General features: G+C 48.0%; 1 protein-coding gene across 1 annotated transcript; it reads right to left on the bottom strand.

The window, feature by feature from the left end:
• Positions 1 to 3,089: 3,089 nt before the first annotated feature.
• Positions 3,090 to 20,218, bottom strand: LOC133069923 (histone-lysine N-methyltransferase PRDM9-like). Its single transcript, XM_061161361.1, has 11 exons — positions 20,143 to 20,218; positions 19,620 to 19,736; positions 19,211 to 19,318; positions 15,250 to 15,299; positions 13,356 to 13,512; positions 12,427 to 12,528; positions 11,943 to 12,214; positions 11,011 to 11,078; positions 9,748 to 9,941; positions 5,876 to 7,311; positions 3,090 to 3,350 (listed from the first exon to the last, which is right to left on the bottom strand). Exons 1-11 carry the CDS (start codon positions 20,216 to 20,218, stop codon positions 3,090 to 3,092), a joined length of 2,841 nt encoding a protein of 946 aa, XP_061017344.1.
• Between the last annotated feature and the right edge of the window lie 1,244 nt (positions 20,219 to 21,462).

Raw genomic sequence — 21,462 nt, forward strand, 5'->3', positions numbered from 1 at the left:
ATGGCTGGTGCATCTTCCCACACTTAGAAAAGTGCTAAGTTCCTTAACTTTAGATGCTGCCCCCTGGTTTTGAAATCCTAAAAGATTTGTACTGAATAAAACAACTCTCAACACCTGTATTATAATATTATTATGTCTATCCATATGAAGTAGAGACTTTCCAAAGAACAACAAGAGACAAATCTCAACATTCAGCACACTGGCACCAGTGGTGGGCACTCCCCAAAAGATGCAACTAGTGGGGCAATTAGAAACCTCATCACCCCTTTTCCCATAAAATTGTGGAATGGACGCTGACACTGGGAATTGTTACAGGGAAGAACAAAATCTGACTCCATGTTGAATGTTTTACTCTAACCTTTGCTTCCTGTAGGCCTGTTTGCTACAGGGATGCTGTCCATACATAATGGCCTGCCTCAGGAAACCCCGGCCCTCTGCCTCTGTCCAGGACCTGTCCACCTGTGGATGGCTACAGGAGGGAGAAAGTAACACATCTCCTCCCGAGACTGGCCATTCCAGGAGATATTTGCCAGATTAATGGCCTTTTTACTGTATTTCCTTACCTCCCAGGTCTGTGTTCTATAAAACACACTGGCATCCAGACCCTGACAAGATGGTTTCTTGGAGATATTAGTCTGCTATCTTCTCAGTCTGCTGGCTTTCCAAGTAAAGTCATATTCTTTGCCTCAGCATCTCGGCTCTGATTAATCGGCCTGTTGTGAGGTGTGCAGAACAAGCTTGGACTTGGTAACAATCCCACATGCCTTGCAGTCAAAAACTCAAAACATAAAATGGAAGCGATATTGTAACAGATTCAATAAAGACTCTGAAAATGGACCATATAAAAACATCTGAAACCAAAAACCAAAAGGAACTCAGTGGTTGTCTGAAATATTTAGAAAGGAGTTAGTGCCCCTCTTGCCTGTACCCCCTGAAGCCACGGTGGACAGTTAGGCCCTGTCCATTTAGGACACCCTCTCCAGACCCCGGTGGAGGTGCTCTGCCCTCAGTGCCCACCTGGGTCTCACGAGTAGAAGAGACACAGCCTGGGGTGTCTCCGCTCTGGTCCAGGGGAGCATCACACCAGCCACCCTGTCTCCCTGCCCATAATAAATAAGGAGGGTTCAGCACCTGGGCAAGTGATGCTGTCGGCACCTGGACTGCCTCGTCCTTGTGAGATTTGGTGTTTAGACAACACAGAAGGAGGACCAGCCCTAAGAAGGATCGAAGGAGCAGTGAACCCCTCTTCACAGGGACCCTGTGAGACCCAAGACTCACTCTGCCCACCCTGTTCTGACTTTTGGGAACTGGCCTTTGTCATTATCTGGGCAGGAGGTGGGAAGTACAACCCGGTCTCTCTTCCACCTCCTAAGACCCAGGTGGGCACCAGGAGAAGCAGCCCTCCACCTGGGGTCCAGAGAGCGTGTCCTGAATGCACAGGGCCTAACCGCTCAGTGAGGCCATCCCTCGTCCACAGTGCAATGACCTGCTGCAGGGTCTCGGGTTCCCTGGCATCCAGCTCCCCCATCGCCAACCCCAGCTTGGTGTCTTGGGAGCCCCTCACTGGCGGGCACCCAGCAGGTGAAAGCTGCATGCCCAGCGAGAAGGAGGAGAATCCGGTGGGGCAGGTGTCCAGCATGGAGTGTCCAAGGCCTCTCTGCTCCCCCAGGAACACCCAGCCCCGCCTGCCGTGGCCTTCCTCCTCTTCAGTATGTGTCTTTGTGGCTGATGTTGCCAAACACCTTCCCCTGGAAGAGAAGGCTCCATGACCATGGAAGCGGTGTAGGTGAGGAGGTGCTGTAGCCCTAAACCCAGAGAGCTTCAGAACTAACTCCCCTGAGCCCTGAACGTACTGCCTGTTACATCTGTACCAACCAAGGCCAAGATCCAGGTAGATTCTCTGTGGAACACTTTCCATGTCCAACAAGAGAGGACTTGTTAACCCACAGCTGAACCCTGACACGTGGGACGTGCTGTAACTGTGGATGCTGCAGGGAAGGTGTTTGAGAGGCTTCTTCCCGGGCGGCTCCCCGAGGCCCCTGGAGTTACTGGACCCAGAGGTGGAGCACTCGCGCTTCTCTCCTCACTGCAGGTCAGATGGTGCCCCCAACCACACAGCCCTAATCCACCACCTCCCTGAGTTCAACAGAACCCCCGCCCCGGTCACGAGGCCAAAGCGCAGTCTTCTTGGTGAGCAGAGCAGAGGCCGGTGGGAAGAGGGGTGGAGGCTGAAAGCCTCTTTGTAGAGGAAAAACACGGACGTGTGTTCCCGTGTGTGGTGGCCGGATACTGCAGTAATTGATGCTCCCCACACATTTATGGGTGGATTTTAGTTTCTGTATTTTCTAAATTTCTTTTTTTTTTTTTAAACAGCTGCATATTATGAGAAAATTTTTGCAATCAACCATGAGCACTTGCAAAATAAGATCTTTTGTTTTTTCTTTTCCTAAAATGTTGCAGTTTTCTATGGTGACAGATGAACAGCCTCCTACTTTTAAGTATTCATTTAATTGGCTGCGCTGGGTCTTAGCTGTGGCATGCAGGGCCTTCAGTTGCAGCATGTGGGATCTAGTGCCCTGACGAGGGATTGAACGTGGCCCCCTCTGTTGGGAGCTGAGTCCTAGGCTCTGGATCAGCAGAGAATGCTGCGATCTCCTACTTAAAGCAAGGTTATTTATTTATTTTGGCTTGCTGGGTCTTCGCTGCTGTGTGGGCTTTTCTCTGGCTGTCGGACGTGGGGGCTGCTCTCTCGTTTCTGCGCTGAACTTCTCCCTGTGGTGGCTGCTCTGTTTGGGAAGCACGGGCTCTAGGCTCTTGGGCTGCAGTAGTTGTGAACGGACTTAGTTGCTCCACGGCACTTGGGGTCTTCCCAGATCAGGGATTGAACCCGTATCTCCTGCACTGGCAGGTGGATTCCTAACCACAGCACCACCAAGGGAGTCATTCCCCTCCCCGCTTCCTGCCAACATCCTATTTAAAAAAAGACTATAAATAATCAGCTTAGTAAGTTTTCAGGAGTCTGAGCTCTGAGGTCAGCGTCTGTGGAGTCATTCTCCCAAAGGCATCTTGGTTTCAGATACTGGCTGGGCTCATGAGTCCAGTAAGCAGGGCAGGTCTGGCGGCTGAAGACAGGCTTGGCCTCTGAGCTCTGCCCTCACCGACTCACCCAGGGTCCCCGAGCCCCGGCAGCCAAGCAGAGCCGCCCACAGGCGGGGCTGGTACAGCCTCGGGGCCGCCGTGGTCAGGGTGGAGCGTGCGGCGGAGGCAGCTGACTCTCCGTCCCGTGACTGCTGGTGTCCTGTGTGACCGTGCAGGGCAGTCACGGTGTCAGGCGGGGCCTGGCCACTGTCCTGGGGACAGGATGGGACCTCAGAGAGCTCGCATCCCCACTCCACATCTCCCAGCTCCGCTTCAGATCATGGCTTGTGGCTGCTGGCAGCTCCCTGGGCTGGGAGGCTGTGTAAAGCATCAACCCCCTTTGTCAAGGTCAGCTGAGACCCCCAGCTCTGGGGTCACACACCATCTGTGCCACCATCCAGGTCATCCCACATCTGTGAGGGAGGGCCTGTGTGGGGCTTGGGTGATGGGGGATTTGGGGATGTTTTGGGCTGGCCCCAGGAGCCAGCTTTTTGAGGGGAGGGGAGTGGAGGGGAAGGGAGGGAGAAGGTTTGACCTGCTCAGCCTTCCAGGGGATTCCAGGCGCAGCTCTGGTGGGAGGTGCAGGTGAGAAGCCCCTGCAGGTTTCTGGATCCCCACCGTTTTTCAGTTGAAGCCCCTCTGGCTGCACCAGCCCTAACTCTCCCTCCCTTGGCCCCGGCCTGAAGCCACAGAACATGGGGAGTTTACGTGGCTTCCCTTCCTGTAGGGAAACCAAGCCACAGACAGACGCATTCCTTTAAGAAAGCATAGAAACCGGAAAATAATAGTGGGTGGTTATTACTGACACGGTTCATGTAGAGACGCTTCACAAGCCTGGCACATGGAGGGAACTGAGGGCCGTTGCCCCGAGTCCTGGACTTCGCATCCTCCCTCCCCCGCCCCGTGGCCCACTCTCCCCTTGGTGTCTTCTGGTGGCCGGGCGGACTTCAGCCTCCTGAACCCCTTCTGGAAGGATCAGGCCAGGGCAGAGGTCATTCACAGAGGGGAGGGTGTGGTCGACCTTAAGAACCCCATTGCCTCCACTCTGTGTCGGAGCTCAGTTCCGGGTCTAAGCAAGCGTGGCTTCCTGGTGCTGTCCCCACCCTCACTCACCCAGGGTGGGGGGGCTTTGTGTCCACTTTGTCCCCTTGTGCAGCCTGGTCACCCCAGGACCCGTGCTGTGTGTGCATCTGCTCTGCTCATAGCTCACCCCGGGGCCCATCAGACTTCACTCATGAAAGGGAAGTGTAAGGATGAAGTATTCCATGGTTAAGAATTTCAGGGTCGCCACAGCGTTGACCAGAGCGAACGGGCACTGGTATGAGGCCCATGCAGAGAGAAGCCGCGGTGTGGTCTTCAAGGACCCTCCGTGTGGGGGTAGGATGGGGGACGGTCAGGGATTTCATGGAAACGCGGCTCCAGGCTCTGTTCTCGGCAGGGGGGCGAATGTGGGGACTGCCTGTCTGTGGAGGGGCCCTGGGGCTGCCCAGCTCAGCAGGAACAGCAGCGGTTGGAAGGGAGGTTGCCCTCCCTTAGCACCCATGACCTCACACCCCCTCATCAGGGCGTCCTAGTGCCTGAACGGCCCCTTCCTCGTCTAGCTCTGAAGACCTGGAAGTTGTGGGGGCTGGAGGACATGCAGAAAAAAAATTCTGCAATGCAATTATCCTTGTATTAAAAAAATAAAAAATATTAAAGAAAAAAACACAAAAGACAGCAAAGGTGGGGCTTGCGTTCTCAGCTAGCCTCTGCCAGATTCCGCCTGTGCTTACGCATCAGACCAAAATGCTGGTGCTCCCACCTTGTATCACAGTGAGATTAGAGACACAGAGAGGTTCAGCATCTTGCCCCAGCTCACGCAGCTGCTGGGGGCAGGGCTGAGAACTGGACCCCTGTGGTCGCATCTGGAGTCCAGATGCTGTGATGACCCCGAAGGAGCGGCAGAGACCAGACGGACCATGCTGAGTCAGGCGCGCGCGCTCACACACACATGTGCACGTGGCTTTCACCTTTGCAGCTACAGAAGTCAGAGGGACCCAGAGGGTTACCAGGAGAGGCCAAAGGAGAGCCGAGGTCTATAAGGAGGAGAGGCCCCACTTCCCAGGAGGCCAGGGAATCCCCTTCTCTGGTGAGTCTGACTCCACTGTGCATTCCTCTCCCTGGACCCAGGATTGACTGTCCAGTGACCTAACTGACTTGGCTCCAGAATTATGCCTTCCCCGGGGTTCAGCTACGACCGGACCCCACTGCTGTCAGTGATAAGGGGGGAATGAGTACATAGTCTGGGCTTCAGATTTGTTTGGAGACAAAATTGATTAGAAAAGGAGACCTAAAATACCACGAAGGCAATTGGCATGAACATCTCCAGAACACTTAAGAAACCCTCTGCTGTTTATCTACCTCCTCTCCTGTCACGAAAGTGGAAGGTCTATTTAACAAGTAATTCTGTGCTTATCACACTCTTTCTTTAAAATATTTATCATATATTTATTTATTCGGCTGTGCTCTGTCTTAGTTGCAGCCTGTGGGAGCTAGTTCCCCAATCAGGTATTGAACGTGGGTCTCTGAATTGGAGTCTTGGGCACTGGACCACCTGGGAAGTCTCTCGTGATACTCCTGGGGACAGTAACGGGTCACAGACCTCCTCTGAGGCCCCCTTAGAGCTGAGGCATGGGGTGGCTGCAGTAATCCTCCTGTGGCTAAGGTGTGGTTTGTTGGTCATGACTCACTCACACTCCCTGCAAATGTAGGGCTTCTCCCCTGTGTGTGTCCTCTGGTGTCTGATGAGGACAGATTTCTGACTGAAGCTTCGCCCACAGTCCCCGCAAACATAGGGCTTCTCCCCTGTGTGTGTCCTCTTGTGGGAGATGAGATGGGACTTCTGACTGAAGCTTCTCCCACACTCCCTGCAAACATGGGGCTTCTCCCCTGTGTGTGTCCTCTGGTGGGTGATGAGGAGGTACTTCCGACTGAAGCTTCGCCCACACTCCCTGCAAACGTAGGGCTTCTCCCCTGTGTGTGTCCTCTGGTGTGTGATGAGGTTGAAGTTCTTACTGAAGCTTTGCCCACACTCCCCACAAACATAGGGCTTCTCCCCTGTGTGTGTCCTCTCGTGTGTGATGAGGGCTGACTTCTGACGGAAGCTTCGCCCACACTCCCCGCAAACATAGGGCTTCTCCCCTGTGTGTGTCCTCTGGTGGATGATGAAATCTGACTTCTGAATGAAGCTTCGCCCACACTCCCCACAGACATAGGGCTTCTCCCCTGTGTGTGTCCTCTGGTGGATGATGAGATGGGCCTTCTGAATGAATCTTCGCCCACACTCCCTGCAAACATGGGGCTTCTCCCCTGTGTGTGTCCTCTCATGTGAGATGAGATTTGACTTATCACTGAAGCTTCGCCCACAGTCCCTGCAAACATAGGGCTTCTCCCCTGTGTGTGTCCTCTGGTGTATGATGAGGACGGACTTCTGACTGAAGCTTCGCCTACACTCCCTGCAAACATAGGGCTTCTCCCCTGTGTGTGTCCTCTGGTGTCTGACGAGGACGGACTTCTGACTGAAGCTTCGCCCACACTCCCCGCAAACATAGGGCTTCTCCCCTGTGTGTGTCCTCTGGTGTGTGATGAGGTTGAAGTTCTTACTGAAGCTTCGTCCACACTCCCCACAAACATAGGGCTTCTCCCCTGTGTGTGTCCTCTCGTGTGTGGTGAGACTTGACCTGTCCTTGGAGCCTTGCCCACACTCTGTGTATGTGAACCTCATAATCCCTGAGACCCCTGCCCCCGTGAGCAATGTGCCTGTGTCCTCTGGATTCAGTTTCTGGCTTGTGCTGGGCTCGTCTTTCATTCTCTCATGCACCCCAGAATCCCCCATTTCTCCTCTCGGTGAGTAGGAAGAGGCCCTTGAAATCCTCTTCAGCCTTACGCTTTTAAGCAAAGGTTGGGGCCTGTCCTTGGCCTCCCGGCCCTCAGGTTTTTCGCTCGGGCTGTGTGGATCTGAATATCGCTGATTTTGATTGCCTGGGCAGGGATCCTCTGGTTGGAGGAGGTCTCTTTCAGATGGTCTCAGGAGGGTCTGAGAGGGGTGACTGCGTTGGGTGTGTTGGCTGAGGAATTTCTGACTGGAGAAGGCCAGAGAGCAGGAGGCACATGGGTGGATCTTGGGCTTCGGTTCTGCTGAAAGAGGAAGCTTTTGGTCAGGTAGCTGGTTTGCTATGGTCAGGCCCTCCCCAGTAATCATCTAAGTGTTGACAGGGCAGGATTTGTCTCCCATTGAGTGTGTCTTTACAGTCCACTTTTCCATTCCACTCTTACTCTCTACATCTACAGAAATCCAGGAAGCTGGTGTCAAGGGCCTTTTCTACATATCACCCAGATAGGGACCTTCCAGCAGCATCAGAGGCAGTGTCTCTCCTGATAGAGATGGATCGCAGGGACTTTCCCTGCGTGTAATTATCGGAAAAGTTACATCACAGTGTCCTCAGGTATTTACCCTACTGAGAGATAAGACTTGATGACTTAGGTGGAATCTCCTGAGAGGCTTCCTGTGAGGGTAAAGGGTCTGTTAAGTTAGGGGTGCCTGGCCTGGAGCTCTCTGCATATGGGAGGCAGCACAGGGGGTGGTTAGAGCAGGTGAGTAAAGCTGAATTTGAGGCTCCTTGTTCAAAGAGCAGCCTTTGTGCCGATCTCTGCAGGAAGTGGGTTTGAGACTGGATGAGACCGAGCGGCCCAGGTCCCACTGACCACAGGTCTCTGACTCCTGCTGCCCCAATTGTTTCACAAATTGCTCGTCTCTCAGTTTCCCATAAATCATAAAATAAAGGCATATCCTTTCTCAAGCCTCAGCAGTATTCATACCTCATTTATTTCATTCAGGCTTAGTCCACTTAGCATGCACTAGGAAGCCCTGTTTAAAAATACATCTCCAGCCAAATTCTTCACACCCTCAGTCCCAAGCATCTTCAGCCAGCCCACTCTCCCCTCAGGTCTGGCAATGAACTGACCTCTGAGGGGACTCCCCGCTGCTGTCTCTTCCCAAAAGTGAACCAAAGCATCGTCTTAGCACAGAGAACATGCCGCTTGCAGCTGAAAGCCTCGCGGTTGTTCTGTGTCACCCAGGAGGACCCCTGGGGCCTGCACGTGGACACAGGCTCTGAGGCTTCCGTGTCCCGTCCAGCCTCCTTCCCTTCCCTCTGTGCTTACTCCTAGGACCCCTGGCATGGCCTCTTTTCCTGGCCCTGGGTCTGAGGCACTGGCTGCTCCCCTGCCTGGAATCCTTTCCCGCAGGTGTTATCTCTGCAGAGACCCTGCCGCACCATCCTGCACCACACCCCACCCTCTGCTCACGCTGACCCGAGGCACGCTCCCTGCGCTGGTTTTCCTCAGAGCACCAGCCCCTGTCTGGTATGAAGCCCCTGCTGCCCCAGGGCAGTGGTTCTGTCTGTTTTGGTGCGTGGAACCCCGTCTGGCACAGAGTGTGAACTCACATGACAACAGACTGGAACAGTAACTGAATGCACATCACTGCACATGTGTGCACCCCAATGTTCATCGCAGCACTGTTTATAATAGCCAGGACATGGAAGCAACCTAGATGCCCATCAGCAGACGAATGGATAAGGAAGCTGTGGTAATATACACCATGGAATGTTACTCAGCCATTAAAAAGAATTCATCTGAATCAGTTCTAATGAGACGGATGAAACTGGAGCCCATTATACCGAGTGAAGTAAGCCAGAAAGATAAAGGCCATTACAGTATACTAACACATATATATGGAATTTAGGAAGATGGTAATGATAACCCTATATGCAAAACAGAAAAAGAGTCAGATGTACAGAACAGACTTTTGGACTCTGTGGGAGAAGGCGAGGGTGGGATGTTTCAAGAGAACAGCATTGAGACATGTATATTATCTAGGGTGAAACAGATCACCAGCCCAGGCTGGATGCATGAGACAAGTGCTCAGGCCGCGTGCAATGGGACGACCCAGAGGGATCTGGTTGAGAGGGAGGTGGGAGGGGGGATCGTGATGGGGAATACATGTAAATCCATGGCTAATTCATGTCAATGTATGACAAAAACCACTATAATATTGTAAAGTAATTAGCCTCCAACTAATAAAAATAAATGAAATTAATAAATTAATTAATTAATTAAAAAAATACTGATGACTAAGGAATTCCACTTACTTTCTTTAAATTGGCAGATGTCATTCATAAATTTCCTAGTGTGACTCTTAAAATATCTTTGCCCTATAAATATTTTAAAATAAAATGTCTTTATTTTAGTTTAAAAAAAAATAATGGGAGAAATTAAGGAAGAAAGAGATAAAGGGCAGAGAGCTGGTAGGTGCTAGAAAACTTGCCTTTTGCTCCTAAGCCTTTCTGTAGAAGGTGATGTTACATATTTTTTTGCATGAAATATTAAAAATTAGAACTAGCATTTTTAATATAAAAATTTTTCCTAACAATCATATGAAAAGAATCAAATACTGAGGCATTTTATTTGCAACTCAACTGACTTTGGACTGGATTGTCCTCTGCTTCTAAATCGGACCATGGAGGCTCCCAGGATGGGGTGGGGTGCTGGAAGAGGGGTGACACTCACCTCTCCTGGTGGCGAGCTCACTCTTCCCCCTGCTGTTCCGCTTGATGCCAAGGTCCTGACCATACTCGTCCCCGTACCAGACCAGCAGCTCACAGCCCGGCCTGACCACCTGGCAGGTTCGGTAGAAGATCTGCCCGTGATACTGGAAGGCCACCAGGTTCTGCTCCTCATCGTCCCGGGCACAGTTCACATACCTGGGGGCGAGGCCGGGAAAGGGAAAGAAACCTCAAGTGATGAGTGCCCTCCACTCTCAGACCATGCCCAGCTCCTTGCCTTCCGCCTCTGAGGCCGCCCCTCATGTGGACCTTCTATTCACACCTTCGACCAGGCCATGTGAATTCCCATGCCTTTCTCTCCTTACCTAATTAGCCATTTTCTGGATCTCAGTTCCAGACTCGTCTCCACCTGGACTGTCCGTGAGGCTGGTGACCTCCAGCTCCTCTAAACTCTGAATTAAGTTCTCTTCCATCCACAGGACTTGGTGCTCCTTGGCTAACACGCAGTCCTCAGCACTCACCCCAGCCTGCCTTCTCTCCCGAGGCTTTCTCCCATCTCCCCACGTGTATCCAGGGTCCTATTCGCTTGCCCACCCTCTCCCACGGACACTTGGAGAGAGCTCTGATATAGCTTGAGACACGGAACAGTAATTGTTTGTTCACTGTCTGCCTGCCCTGATGAAAGGAGAGGCCCTCAGAGAATGGCCCCACACAGAGCCATCCTGCCCCCCATTCCTTCTGAGGCCTCAGGGCCCACTTCTCACTGGAACCAAGCCTGAGGAGGTTGTTGCCCACATAGAGTCAAGGTCTCCTGTATTAGGTTTTCCTGGCACTGTGTAGTTACTCAAAGAGAAAAAAATAAGGTTACTGTTCCTAAAATCAATTGGCTAATGTCTGTTTGCATTATGTTCTCCAAAAGGACATGGGTTGTGTGATCTGCTTCAGTAATGAAGTTCACTGTCTAAACTGAAACATAAAGTGTGTGGTAAGTGTCCATTAAGTGAGTTAAAGTGTCCCTGGTGAATCTAGACTCCTCAAGTTGTTTTCAAGTCCACCAGTTTTGTTCAGAATATAGACTTGTATCTTGACGGCACATGCCATATTTTTATTTCCCTCTTTCTAGTGTCTTTTGAAATGAAAGAACATGATATGGAGGGAAAAGAGGAAAGAAGATGTGAAAGCTGTTGAGGGAGCCGGGTTGAGAAGGAAAGGGGCGTGGGATGGAGGGAGTCTTGATGTCTACACACTGCAGACTCACTGCACTCACCTCATCCAGTTGGCCCAAGACGTGTCCTTTCCATCCACATACTCGTAGCAGTTCCTCCCTTTGGTTATCTGAGTGTCAGAAAAAGAGTTACAAGATGTCTTTTTTTTTTTTTTTTTTTTTTATCGGTAGGAAGCAATAGAAGAGCTATTTCCCTCTGTAGTCATTGATGCTTTTGAGCCTGCATGGATTCAACTGCTAGTCGGACCACACGGTAAGCCCTTACTCATCATTCCAAGTCTGAGTCTCTTGGTTCATTGAAGGCAAGGGCTCCACAAGGGAGGAGTCACTTCTGTGTGCCTGGACCACTGTGTTCACACCTCTCTTCTGACCTTTAGATACAGGTCCTGAGTGTCTGTGCACTGTGGTCCCACCTCTCCTCTGACTTTTAGATAGAGGTCCTGAGTGTCTGTACACTGTGTTCCCACCTCTCCTCTGACCTTTAGATAGAGGTCCTGAGTGTCTGTACACTGTGGTCCCACCTCTCCTCTGACCTTTGGATAGAGGTCCTGTGTGTCTGTACACTCTGGTCCCACATCTGCACTGACTTTTAAATAGAGCTCCTGAGTGTCTGTACACTGTGTTCCCACCTCTCCTCTGACTTTTAGATAGAAGTCCTGTGAGTGTGTACCAAGGTGTTCCCATCTCTCTTCTGACCTTTAGATGGAAGTCCGGAGTGTCTGTACACTGTGTTCCCACCTCTCCTCTGACCTTTAGATGGAACTCCTGTGTGTCTGTACACTGTGGTCCCACCTCTCCTCTGACCTTTAGATGGAAGTCCTGTGTTCACGCCCAGGGCACACAGTACACAGGGCTGACTGTGTCATTGCCATCCATGTTATCACCATCTGCGTCCTCGCATGTAGACATGAAGTACCCCCCCACCACACACAAGCGGTTAGAGGCCAGAGGACAGGGAAACGGGTGCTTCTCACCTGCCAGGCGTATCCACTCTTGGCGGCCTCTTCATCGTCTGTGATCTTGCCCTCATAGGGGCCAAAGTGCAGGCCCAGCGGCAGATCGGACGCCTCGTTCCACACTCCAAGCCCAGCATCAGGGATGCCCGACAGTCTGATGCTTAACCCAGGGGGCAGAGTGAGGCCTGAGCGGTTGGCATGCCCCTTTTCCACTGCACAGTCCTTTACAAAGGTTGGGGGCCCATGGGCAGCACAGCTGTCGATGAAGAAGTTCTGACACTCCTCACAATCTGGAGGTGAGAACAGGGATAAGAGGAGGTATCGTGATGTTGCTGGTCGTAACGACCTTCAGAAAGAACTGGGGCATTCATGGCATTTGGCCTGATCCTGCACCCCAAGTCATAGAGGAAGGGGATGGCTGGGGGACCAAATGGTGAGGTGAGGTTAGTGGACCAAGGCCTCGTAGCCCCTTCTCCGTGAGTGGGCCACCGGGGTCACTCACAGAGGTAGTCGTCATCCTGGGGCTCGCTGACCTCTTGGTACACGTGGCCCTTTCTTTCTCGTAGACTGTACCTCTTCACTCCAGTCTCCTTTCTTCTGAGTTCTAAGATGGAGAACAGAAGCTAAGCAAGGCTGGTGGGGTCTGGGGAGTTAGTCCCTGTTTTATCAGAAAGTGTGAGATCTCCTACCTGTCCATCTATACACTTTGTTAAAACTTTCTTACATGTATTTTTCGAACTTTTACTTCTGTAATTTGATGTTTTAATGTTACATTATTTATTTCTTGGCCACGCTGCATGGCTTGTGGGATCTCAGTTCCCTGACCAGGAATGGAACCCACACCTCCTGCAGTGGAAGCGTGGAGCCTTAACCACTTCACCCCCAGGAAGTCCCTCCTCTATACCTTGATTCTTCTCCCTTTAACTACAGGTTCAGGATACTGAGGCTCCACTGACCACAGATGCCCAGTTCAGTGATAGCATCCTGCACTTCCCGTTAGTAGGTTTAACTTCCCAACCTTCCTACTTAGGAAATAGTTCACCAACACATCTACTCAGAAAATATATGTTAAGGGCACATGACATGTAAGGCACTGAGCAGAGGTCTAGGCATAAACACTAACAAAGCACGGTTCCCATCATCACAGCTGGGTTTATTGAACTACTTGTAGGTGTCAGACTTTTGCATTTAATGTAAGGCTTTCAAGCACTATGAGTTATGTATCCTTATCTTCACTTTACAGATAGCAATCAGGACCTCAGAAAATGAATAAGATTTTCCCAAGGCCCCAGTGCTAACTTCATGTCTCAGATCAGTCCACCATAAACCTCACCTACCCAAAGTCCATGCCACACACCTAGGCCATACTGATTAGTTTTTCTACAGGGATTAAAGGAACTAATTAGAGGAACTCCCCAAATTTTGTCTTACCGACTTTTTGTCTGGGGTGCTGTCCAGGGGTCCTTGCTTTTCTGTGATGGGGCACTGGTTTCTGAGCCTGCTGGGAGCCACTTGTCTTCAGCAATTTTGGTGCTCCTTGCAATTCCTTCAAACTAGATTCCTTACTTAATGGTGCCCTGGACATTCTCTTCCATGTGAGTAAAAGACAAAATGCAGTTCTTTAGTTTAGGACTTTATGAAGTGTTTTCACATGCATGACTTTAGTTAATACTTTGACAATTCTTGGAAATACCTGATATGGGGGGAGGGTCTGAACACTGGAGAGTAATAAAAGGACCCAGGTGGATAGAGAATCAAAACTAGAATTCATATCTTAAGGTTCTTCCCCTTCAACTTTCTGCATAAAAGTGAGAGCAAGGCAGGGAGAATAGCTGGAGGTCAGGGAAAGAAGAGGGTAAGGGCTCGTAGAGAGTTCCGGGGTTTCTATTAATTAGTGGCCCTTTGATGGATGAGGAAGTATGGAAAATTACAGAGGGGACAAAACACATCTGGCAAATAAGGTGACAAAGCAGTGAGATTAAGAGGAGAAAAGACGATCAGCAGAAACACATTTAGACAATAAAGAAAATGAGATGAATGTTGCAGGTTGCCATGTCCTAGAGACAATATTTGGAATTAAAGTAGCTGGTCTCATCAGTTCTCCTTGAACAAGGCTGTATGACTAGCTGGTTCTCCTCAGTTTCCTGATCCATGAATTGGTATTCAGGCTAATTCTTAATATTATAGTGGACATGAAATTTAATAATCTTCAACAAATTGTTGTGTGAGCTATTTAATACAGTAAGAACGTGAGCGTACATCCCTGGTATCAATTTATTCCCTAAACTGCATCTATATTTGAAGTCTAGCTCACAGATACTATCTTCAGCATTCTTTGACCTTTCTACTCCTAGATGAATGCTTAAATGTGGAGTCACTCATTCACAAAACATTCAGGGGGCCCTCAGGGGCTTTGAGCTGGGCCTGGACTTCTGAGAATGAATGGGTGTGGGCTCAGCTCTCAAAGCTCACAACACAGGGGCAGGATAAACAAATGATTCCAAACAGGAGAGTTGCCTATTAGAGCTCAGAGGAGAAGCTGTTACTCCTCCTGCAAGAAGGAGCATTTGAAATGACGCCCAGATGATGAGTTTCTACTCAAAAGTGGGTAATCTATGTGAAGTCCTTCTGTTATTTTCTTATTTGTTGCTTTTCAGTCATAAACCTGAGGCTTATCAGGGTTGCGATTCGCTTCCTCTTATTGGAGTGGGAGGCTCTGAGGTAGGGATCCTGTCTCCTTCTTCATCTTGGACTGTCCACTCTACAAACTGCCCAGCATGTCCTTAAGCTTCCCTTAGTCAGATGTCTCAGCATATCCCTCCCTAGCATAGCACAAAAGAACTGAGGTTGAAAACATCTCTCAGATGAATGATATAAAGATGTATGAATAAGCTTCATAGAACTATGGAAGTTTTAATCAGTTTGTAAGGGGTTTAGAGAACGTGCATGGGTTTCGATTGCACTACCAGTGATACTGTGATCTCAGGCATATAATCAAACGTTTTTTACCTCATATTTTGGATCTATAATGGTGATAGCTATATACCTACTTATAGGTACTGTAGGATTGATTTAAGGTTTAAGTAAGTTTATTCACATAAAATGCTTAAAGTCTGAAATATTATGAAAATAGTGTAACAACAGAACAGCCTACTACTGTTGTTGTTCTTACTAACTGTAAAGGTGGTGATGATATCAGACAGTGTGCTAAAGATCCAGGGCAGGAAGGCAGCCGTCTCCAGGATCTCTGTGTTTCCTCCTATTCTCACCTGTGACTGGATCCATGAGGAGGATATTTTGGCAACATGATTTGGGAAATACTCACCTTCTGGTGTTTACTGTGCTCCACTCTGAAGGCCATCGAAGACGGTTTACCTAAAAAATGGTGAGAATCAGTGTTTTGGTTGGTAAATGTTTCCAAACTCTGGGTATTCTAACTAAGGACACATAACTTTAAGCCAGAGAGTGACAAAGACAATGATTACCAAAGGAGGAATGGAAGAAGATTTCTGTATCATCAACTTCTGTGCTTCCACTGGGAGCATTACATAATTTTCTTAAAATTAAAAAAAAAAAAAATGAAGCTTCTTCTGTGCCTCATCTGATGTTCATAAAGTATCTAATAAATTTAGTAGCCTTTCATGAAAAAAGTACTCATCAATATAGAAATACGAGGAAGTTACTGCAATATAATAAAGGTCATATATTGAAAGTCTACCTCTAACATCCTAGTCATCAGTGAAAAGCTGAAAATTTCTACGATCAAGAAAAAAAGGCAAGGATGCCTGATATCTACATTTCTGTTCACCATAACATTAGAACTCCTAGCCAGGGCTTTAGGTTAGAAATGGAAACAAAAGGCTTCCATTTGGAAAGAAAGAAGTAAAATTATGTCTGTTCACAGGGGCATGGTTTTATGTGCAGAAAAATCTTTAAATCCACACACACAAATCCTGCACGGAAAGTTGCACGGTACAAAATCAACATTCAAATATCTTTCCGTGCATGAAGAATGACCATTCCAGAAAGGAAAGTAAGAAAACAATCCTATTTATTTTTTATTTTTTTAAAGCTATACTGAACAGCTAAATTAAAAAACAATATATTTATTTTTATTTATTTGTTTGTGCCAGGTCTTTGTTGCAGCATGTGGGATCTAGTTCCCTGACTAGGGACTGAACCCATGTTCTCTGCATTGGGAGTGTGGAGTCTTAGCCACTGGACAAATAATCTTATTTATAATAGCATTGAAAAGAATGAAGTAATTAGGAGTAAACTTCAGGAGATGAAAGACTTATATGTTGAAAACTACAAAATATTGCTGAAAGGAATCTGACATAAATAAATAGATAAGTGTCTCATGTTTATGGATTTGGAGGCTTAATATTATTAAGCTGTTCATACTACCCAAAGCAATTTAAAGATTCAGTGCAATTCCTATTAAAATCCCAATGGAATTTTTTTCAGATATAGAAAATCCATCCAACAGTTAACACGGAATCTCAGAGCACCCCAAAAAGGCAAAGCAATCTTAGAAAGAACGGCAAAGCTGGAGGCCTCTGATTTCTGAATATACTACAAAGGTACAGGAACCAAAAGAGTGTAGATTTGGCAAAAAATGTATCCTTAGTCGCTCAGTCTTCTTGACTTTTTGTGACCTTTTGGACTGTAGCCCACCAGGCTCCTCTGTCCAGGGGATTTCTCAGGCAAGAATACTGGACAGGGTTGCCATTTCCTTCTCCAGGGGATCTTCTTAACCCGCAAAATAATGAACATCTTACCTCTTGAAGAAAAATCAATTCAGAATGGATTAAAGACCTAAATGCAAGACTTGATAAGACTTTTAGAAGAAAACAAGGGTGAAGCTTCAGGACATTGAAACAGCAATGATTTCTTAGATATGGTACCAAGTGCACAAGTGTGAGTAACAAAGTAAAAATAGACAAATGAGATTAATCTTAAAGCCTCTGTGCAGCAAAGGACACTGAACAGAGTTGAAAAGGCCACGTATAGGATGGTAGAAAATATTTGTAAAATATGCATCTGATAAGGGGTTAACAAGCATACACCAGTATGAAGGCGACCCTTAAGCCAGGAAGAGACCCTGATGGACCATGATGGCACCTTGATATCAAATTTCCATGTTCCAGCATTGTAAGAAAACAAATTTCTCTGCTTTAAGGAATGCAGTCTGCTTTGTTATGGCAGTCTGGGCTGAATAATAGTGAGAGAAGGAATTGAATAGACATTTCTCCAGAGAAAATACACAAATGGCCGAGAAACATATGAAAAGACGCTCAATATTACTAATCAATAGGGAAATACAAATTGAAACCTTCTGTGATGGGCAATATGTCTAAGAAGACAATAGCAAGTTTGGTAAGGATATGGAGAAATTGGAACCCTTATACACTATTGTTGGCAAAGTAAAATGTTGCAAGCTTTCTAGAAAACAGTATGGAGTTTCCACAGAAAGTTAGAACTGCTGTATGATCTAGGAATCCCACTCAAGAGTATATTTCCATAAAAAATTGAAAGCAAGATATTGAATAAATAGTGGGCACATGTATGGTCACTGCCGCATTATTCCCAATGGGCAAGGTGTGTAAGCAATCTAAATGTTCATTGGTGGATAAAAGATAAAGGTTATATATAAAATATATGTTATAGCTCTTATATCCACATGCACACAATGGAATGCTTTGAAGCCTTAAAAAAGAATTCTGTCATATGCTATATCATGGATGGGCCTTGATGATATTTTACTAAGTGAAATGAACCAATCAAAAAAGACAAATATTGCCTGATTCCACTTCTATGAGGTATCCAAATTAATCAAATCCATGGAAACAGAAAATATAATCGTGGTTGCCAAGGGCTGTGAGGAGGAAGGATTGGAGAATTGTTCCTCAGTGGGTTAGGGCTTCAGTCACGCAAGATGTAACATTTCTACAGATTTGTTGCACATCAATGTGTATATATATCCCCGGTGGCTCAGCGGTAAAAAGATGCAACAGATGCAGGCCCAATCCCTGGGTTGGGAAGATCACCTGGAGCAGGAGATGGCAACCCACTCTAGGATTCTTGCCTAGAGAATCCCATGGACAGAGGAGCCTGGTGGGCTACAGTCTATGGGTACACAGAGTCAGACATGACTGAGCAATTAGCACTATGGCCACTAACACTAACGTGCACATAGTTAGCAACAGTGTGCCATACACTCAGAAATTGTTAAAAAGGTAAATAAAGACGTGCAGGCGTATGGTGAACCGAGGCGTATGTATTCCCTATGAAGACTCTCTCCTAATGTCAAAACATTTGCAGACAACCAAGTGTTTGTTTTTCATGTCCCTTTCACTAGTTTTAATAACCTAAGGGAATAGAGGGACTTCCCTGGTGCACAGTGGATGAGAATCTGCCTGCCAATGCAGAGGACACAGGTTTGATGGCTGGTCCAGGAAGATTCCACTTTCTGCGGGGCAGCTAAGCCTGTGTGTCACAAGCTACAGAGCCTGCATGTGCTCTGCAGTGAGAAGACACTCACCGCAACCAGAGAAAGCCCATGAACAGCAATGAAGACCCAGTGCAGCCAAAACTAAATAAATAATTTTTAAAAATCTGGGAGAACAGAAATCCATAGATGGAGAATCATAGAACTATCTAAATTGTTTTCTCCAGGCTAGGCAGATTAACTCTTCTAAACTCTTTGAGCAGCAGAAGAGGAAGTGAGCTGCTCACTTCTATTTTATAATAAGTGTACTTCATTTTATTTACCTGATGCCATCTCTGGTCAGTGAAATGTGGGAAAGATCATGGAGAATAAATAGTTCTCTCAAACCCTTTCCCAGAATCAAAATAAAGAATTAGTTTAACCTTAGGGTAAGAAGATCATGGGTTTTGTTTTATATACATAACATAAATAATATATCTTGACATAATATGTTAATCATTTCCTCTTTGAAGAGATTTAATCAAATAACCAATGAGACTAGTATTAAATCTGCTTGGTGAATTTATTTCTAAGCTTTCTTTAACTGCCTTTCACTAAGAATGCTTAGCAAAAATAATTCTTTGTAAAAAGAATGATAAATTTTAACCATAAAATTTTTGAGAATTACACTGGAAAACCTATACATTCATCTTCATTCAGGCTAATGTCAATATTCAGCCACAACCACTTCGGAATGCTGAAAATTATGTTTTCCTTACTACTGGCTGAAATGTAGTTGAGACCTAAGCCCAGGCTGGTTTCAGGAAGACACCTCCACATCCTCCTGGCCTCTCACCTTGCTGCCTTGGTGTCCATTCTTCATCAGAATCCTCAGTGTCATCTACCTGGGGTTTGATGACCTCCCTGCGGTGATGCATGAAATCCGGTCGAGTGGCTCTGAAACCTGGAAAGAAGCAAAATATTTGTTCTAAGAAGGAGAAACAAAGCATAGAAGCAATGGGAAGTGTCACAAAGTCAAGGAAATCTGTAGGCTGGGCTGGGGGAATCTAGAATAAGGCAAGAGGTGAGCTCTGCACTGCAGGGTCAACCTCCCTTTGGTACAAAACTCTAAACATTTCCTTAGTCTCCACACAAAAGGGAACTGTGAGCAGATGAAGCCACCTAAGAGCGGGCCAAGTGAACACTGAGGGTGAAGACCTGTTTCATGTTTCCCAGGCTCACAGGCACCCAGCACTTCCTGTTACCTATAGCAATCAGCGCTTCGTAGTTTCTTTTCATATTCCTATATCGGATTTTTTCCCATTCTCCCATCTCTTCCCATTCTTCCTTGGAGAAGTATATGGAGATGTCTTTGAAAGCATCTTTGGCCTAAGGAAAATAATAGATTTCATCAGTGATTTACTAATCTAAGTCAGACCTTAGAGCTGGGCCTTCTCCTCCACCTTTTGTGCAGGGAGTAGCCTGAAGCTACTGGATGGTCTGTGTGAGACAGAGATGAAGACTTTCCTTCCCGACTGTGTCCTGCTTAACTGAACAAACGCTGAGCATTTTCCTAACTCTCCCTGGACACAGAGCAGTTGACGAAGCTAGTGTCCTGTTTTGTCCCACTCCACCCCACCATCTCAGACAGGACCAGGCATTCCCATCCTGTGTATGGTCACAGGGAAGTTAACTCAGTTGCCCAGGCAAGCAGTCTGTGGTGCTTCAGGGACCAGTGCCATGTCCTTCCTATAGAGCTGGCTTAGAGCCCAGCTTTGCCACCTCCACCTCTCACCGTGGGCTTCCGCTCTGTTCTCCCGGCATCTCCCTCAGTGCTGTCCTCTGGAGACCTGTTCAACCTCATGGCCATTGGAGTGCTCAAGGCCAAGGTGCCTGTGGAAGAAGAAGGTGCTGAGATAGCCCAGACCAGTGTCCAGAGCCCGGTGTGTCTTCCTTTGGGTGGAGGGTCCAGGGCAGGAAGGTGAGGGGAAAGTCGGGGTGAGGGTATTGGTGGGATGAATGGATCCTGACTAGATATGACATATCAGGCTAATGTGAACTAGATTTGGTTTCTTTGGTTCCCTACAATTCAGCCCCTCTGAGGGAAGGCACTGGGAGGGAAGTGTCTGTGTGAGACGGAGGGATTTTTAATGAGACGGAGGGATTTTTAATGAGACCCGGAAACCCCTAACTGCTGGACTGGGGTCAGGCTGAAATCAGGGCTCTGTTCCAGTGCAGCGGAGGGAATGTTTCTCCAAGAAGGGTTTTGAGGATCTCCTCCTGCGGACTCAGAAAAATCTGGGCATAACGTAGGTTCTACGTCTAAGGGAGAAGTCGCTCGGCTTGAGGAGATCTGGGTCCCACAGGCTGAAGTTACTGGGGTCCTCAGACAGAGGGGACTGGGGATCTTTTGTCTGATGTAGAATGTGCAGGGTGAGAAAACTTGGGATCTGTGAGGCTGAGGAAATCGGGGGTTTCTTATTAAGGGACTTTAGGGCTCCGACAGGCAGGACAGTTAGGGTCTTGAGGAGGAAGTTTTAAGAGCTCGCAGGCGGAGGGATTCAGGGTCTCCGAGGCTGAGGAAATTTGGTGTCTCTGCGGGTGGTATTTTTAGGGTGCCTCAGGCTGAGGGGAACTGGGGTTAATCTAGGTATTTGAGGGTCGCAGCACTAGGGGATTCGCAGTTTCTCTGGGTGGAAGGGACTTGTAATCCCTGAAGCTGACGAGACGCAAGCCCCCTTCAGATTAGGACTCAGGTTACTCAAAGTTGACAGGATTTCGGGCCTCCACCCTGGAATTGGAAGCCATCAGGCCAAGGGTTTATGAGGGCTGCGCAGGGCGCGTTCCCGTCAGCCTCCCCGCTGTCCTGCCGCGCTGCCCACCCTGTCCCCAGGAGCGCTAGAGGTTAAGCGAAGTCCAGTCCGTCCGTGCTGAAGTGAAGTGAAGGGCCAGCAGCCTGCCTGTACCCTGTCAGGCACAAGCGACCAATCGGCGTTGTGACTGAGGCAGTCTGGCCAATAGGCACCCGGAGGGTCGGGAACGTGATGGAGGCCCCGCCCCACCGCTCGGGGATTGGTTGCTCTGTGGGCGTGTCTGTCAAGCCTCTAG

The sequence above is a fragment of the Dama dama genome, chromosome 15 (genome assembly GCF_033118175.1).
Source record: "Dama dama isolate Ldn47 chromosome 15, ASM3311817v1, whole genome shotgun sequence".
Lineage (NCBI taxonomy): Eukaryota > Metazoa > Chordata > Mammalia > Artiodactyla > Cervidae > Dama > Dama dama.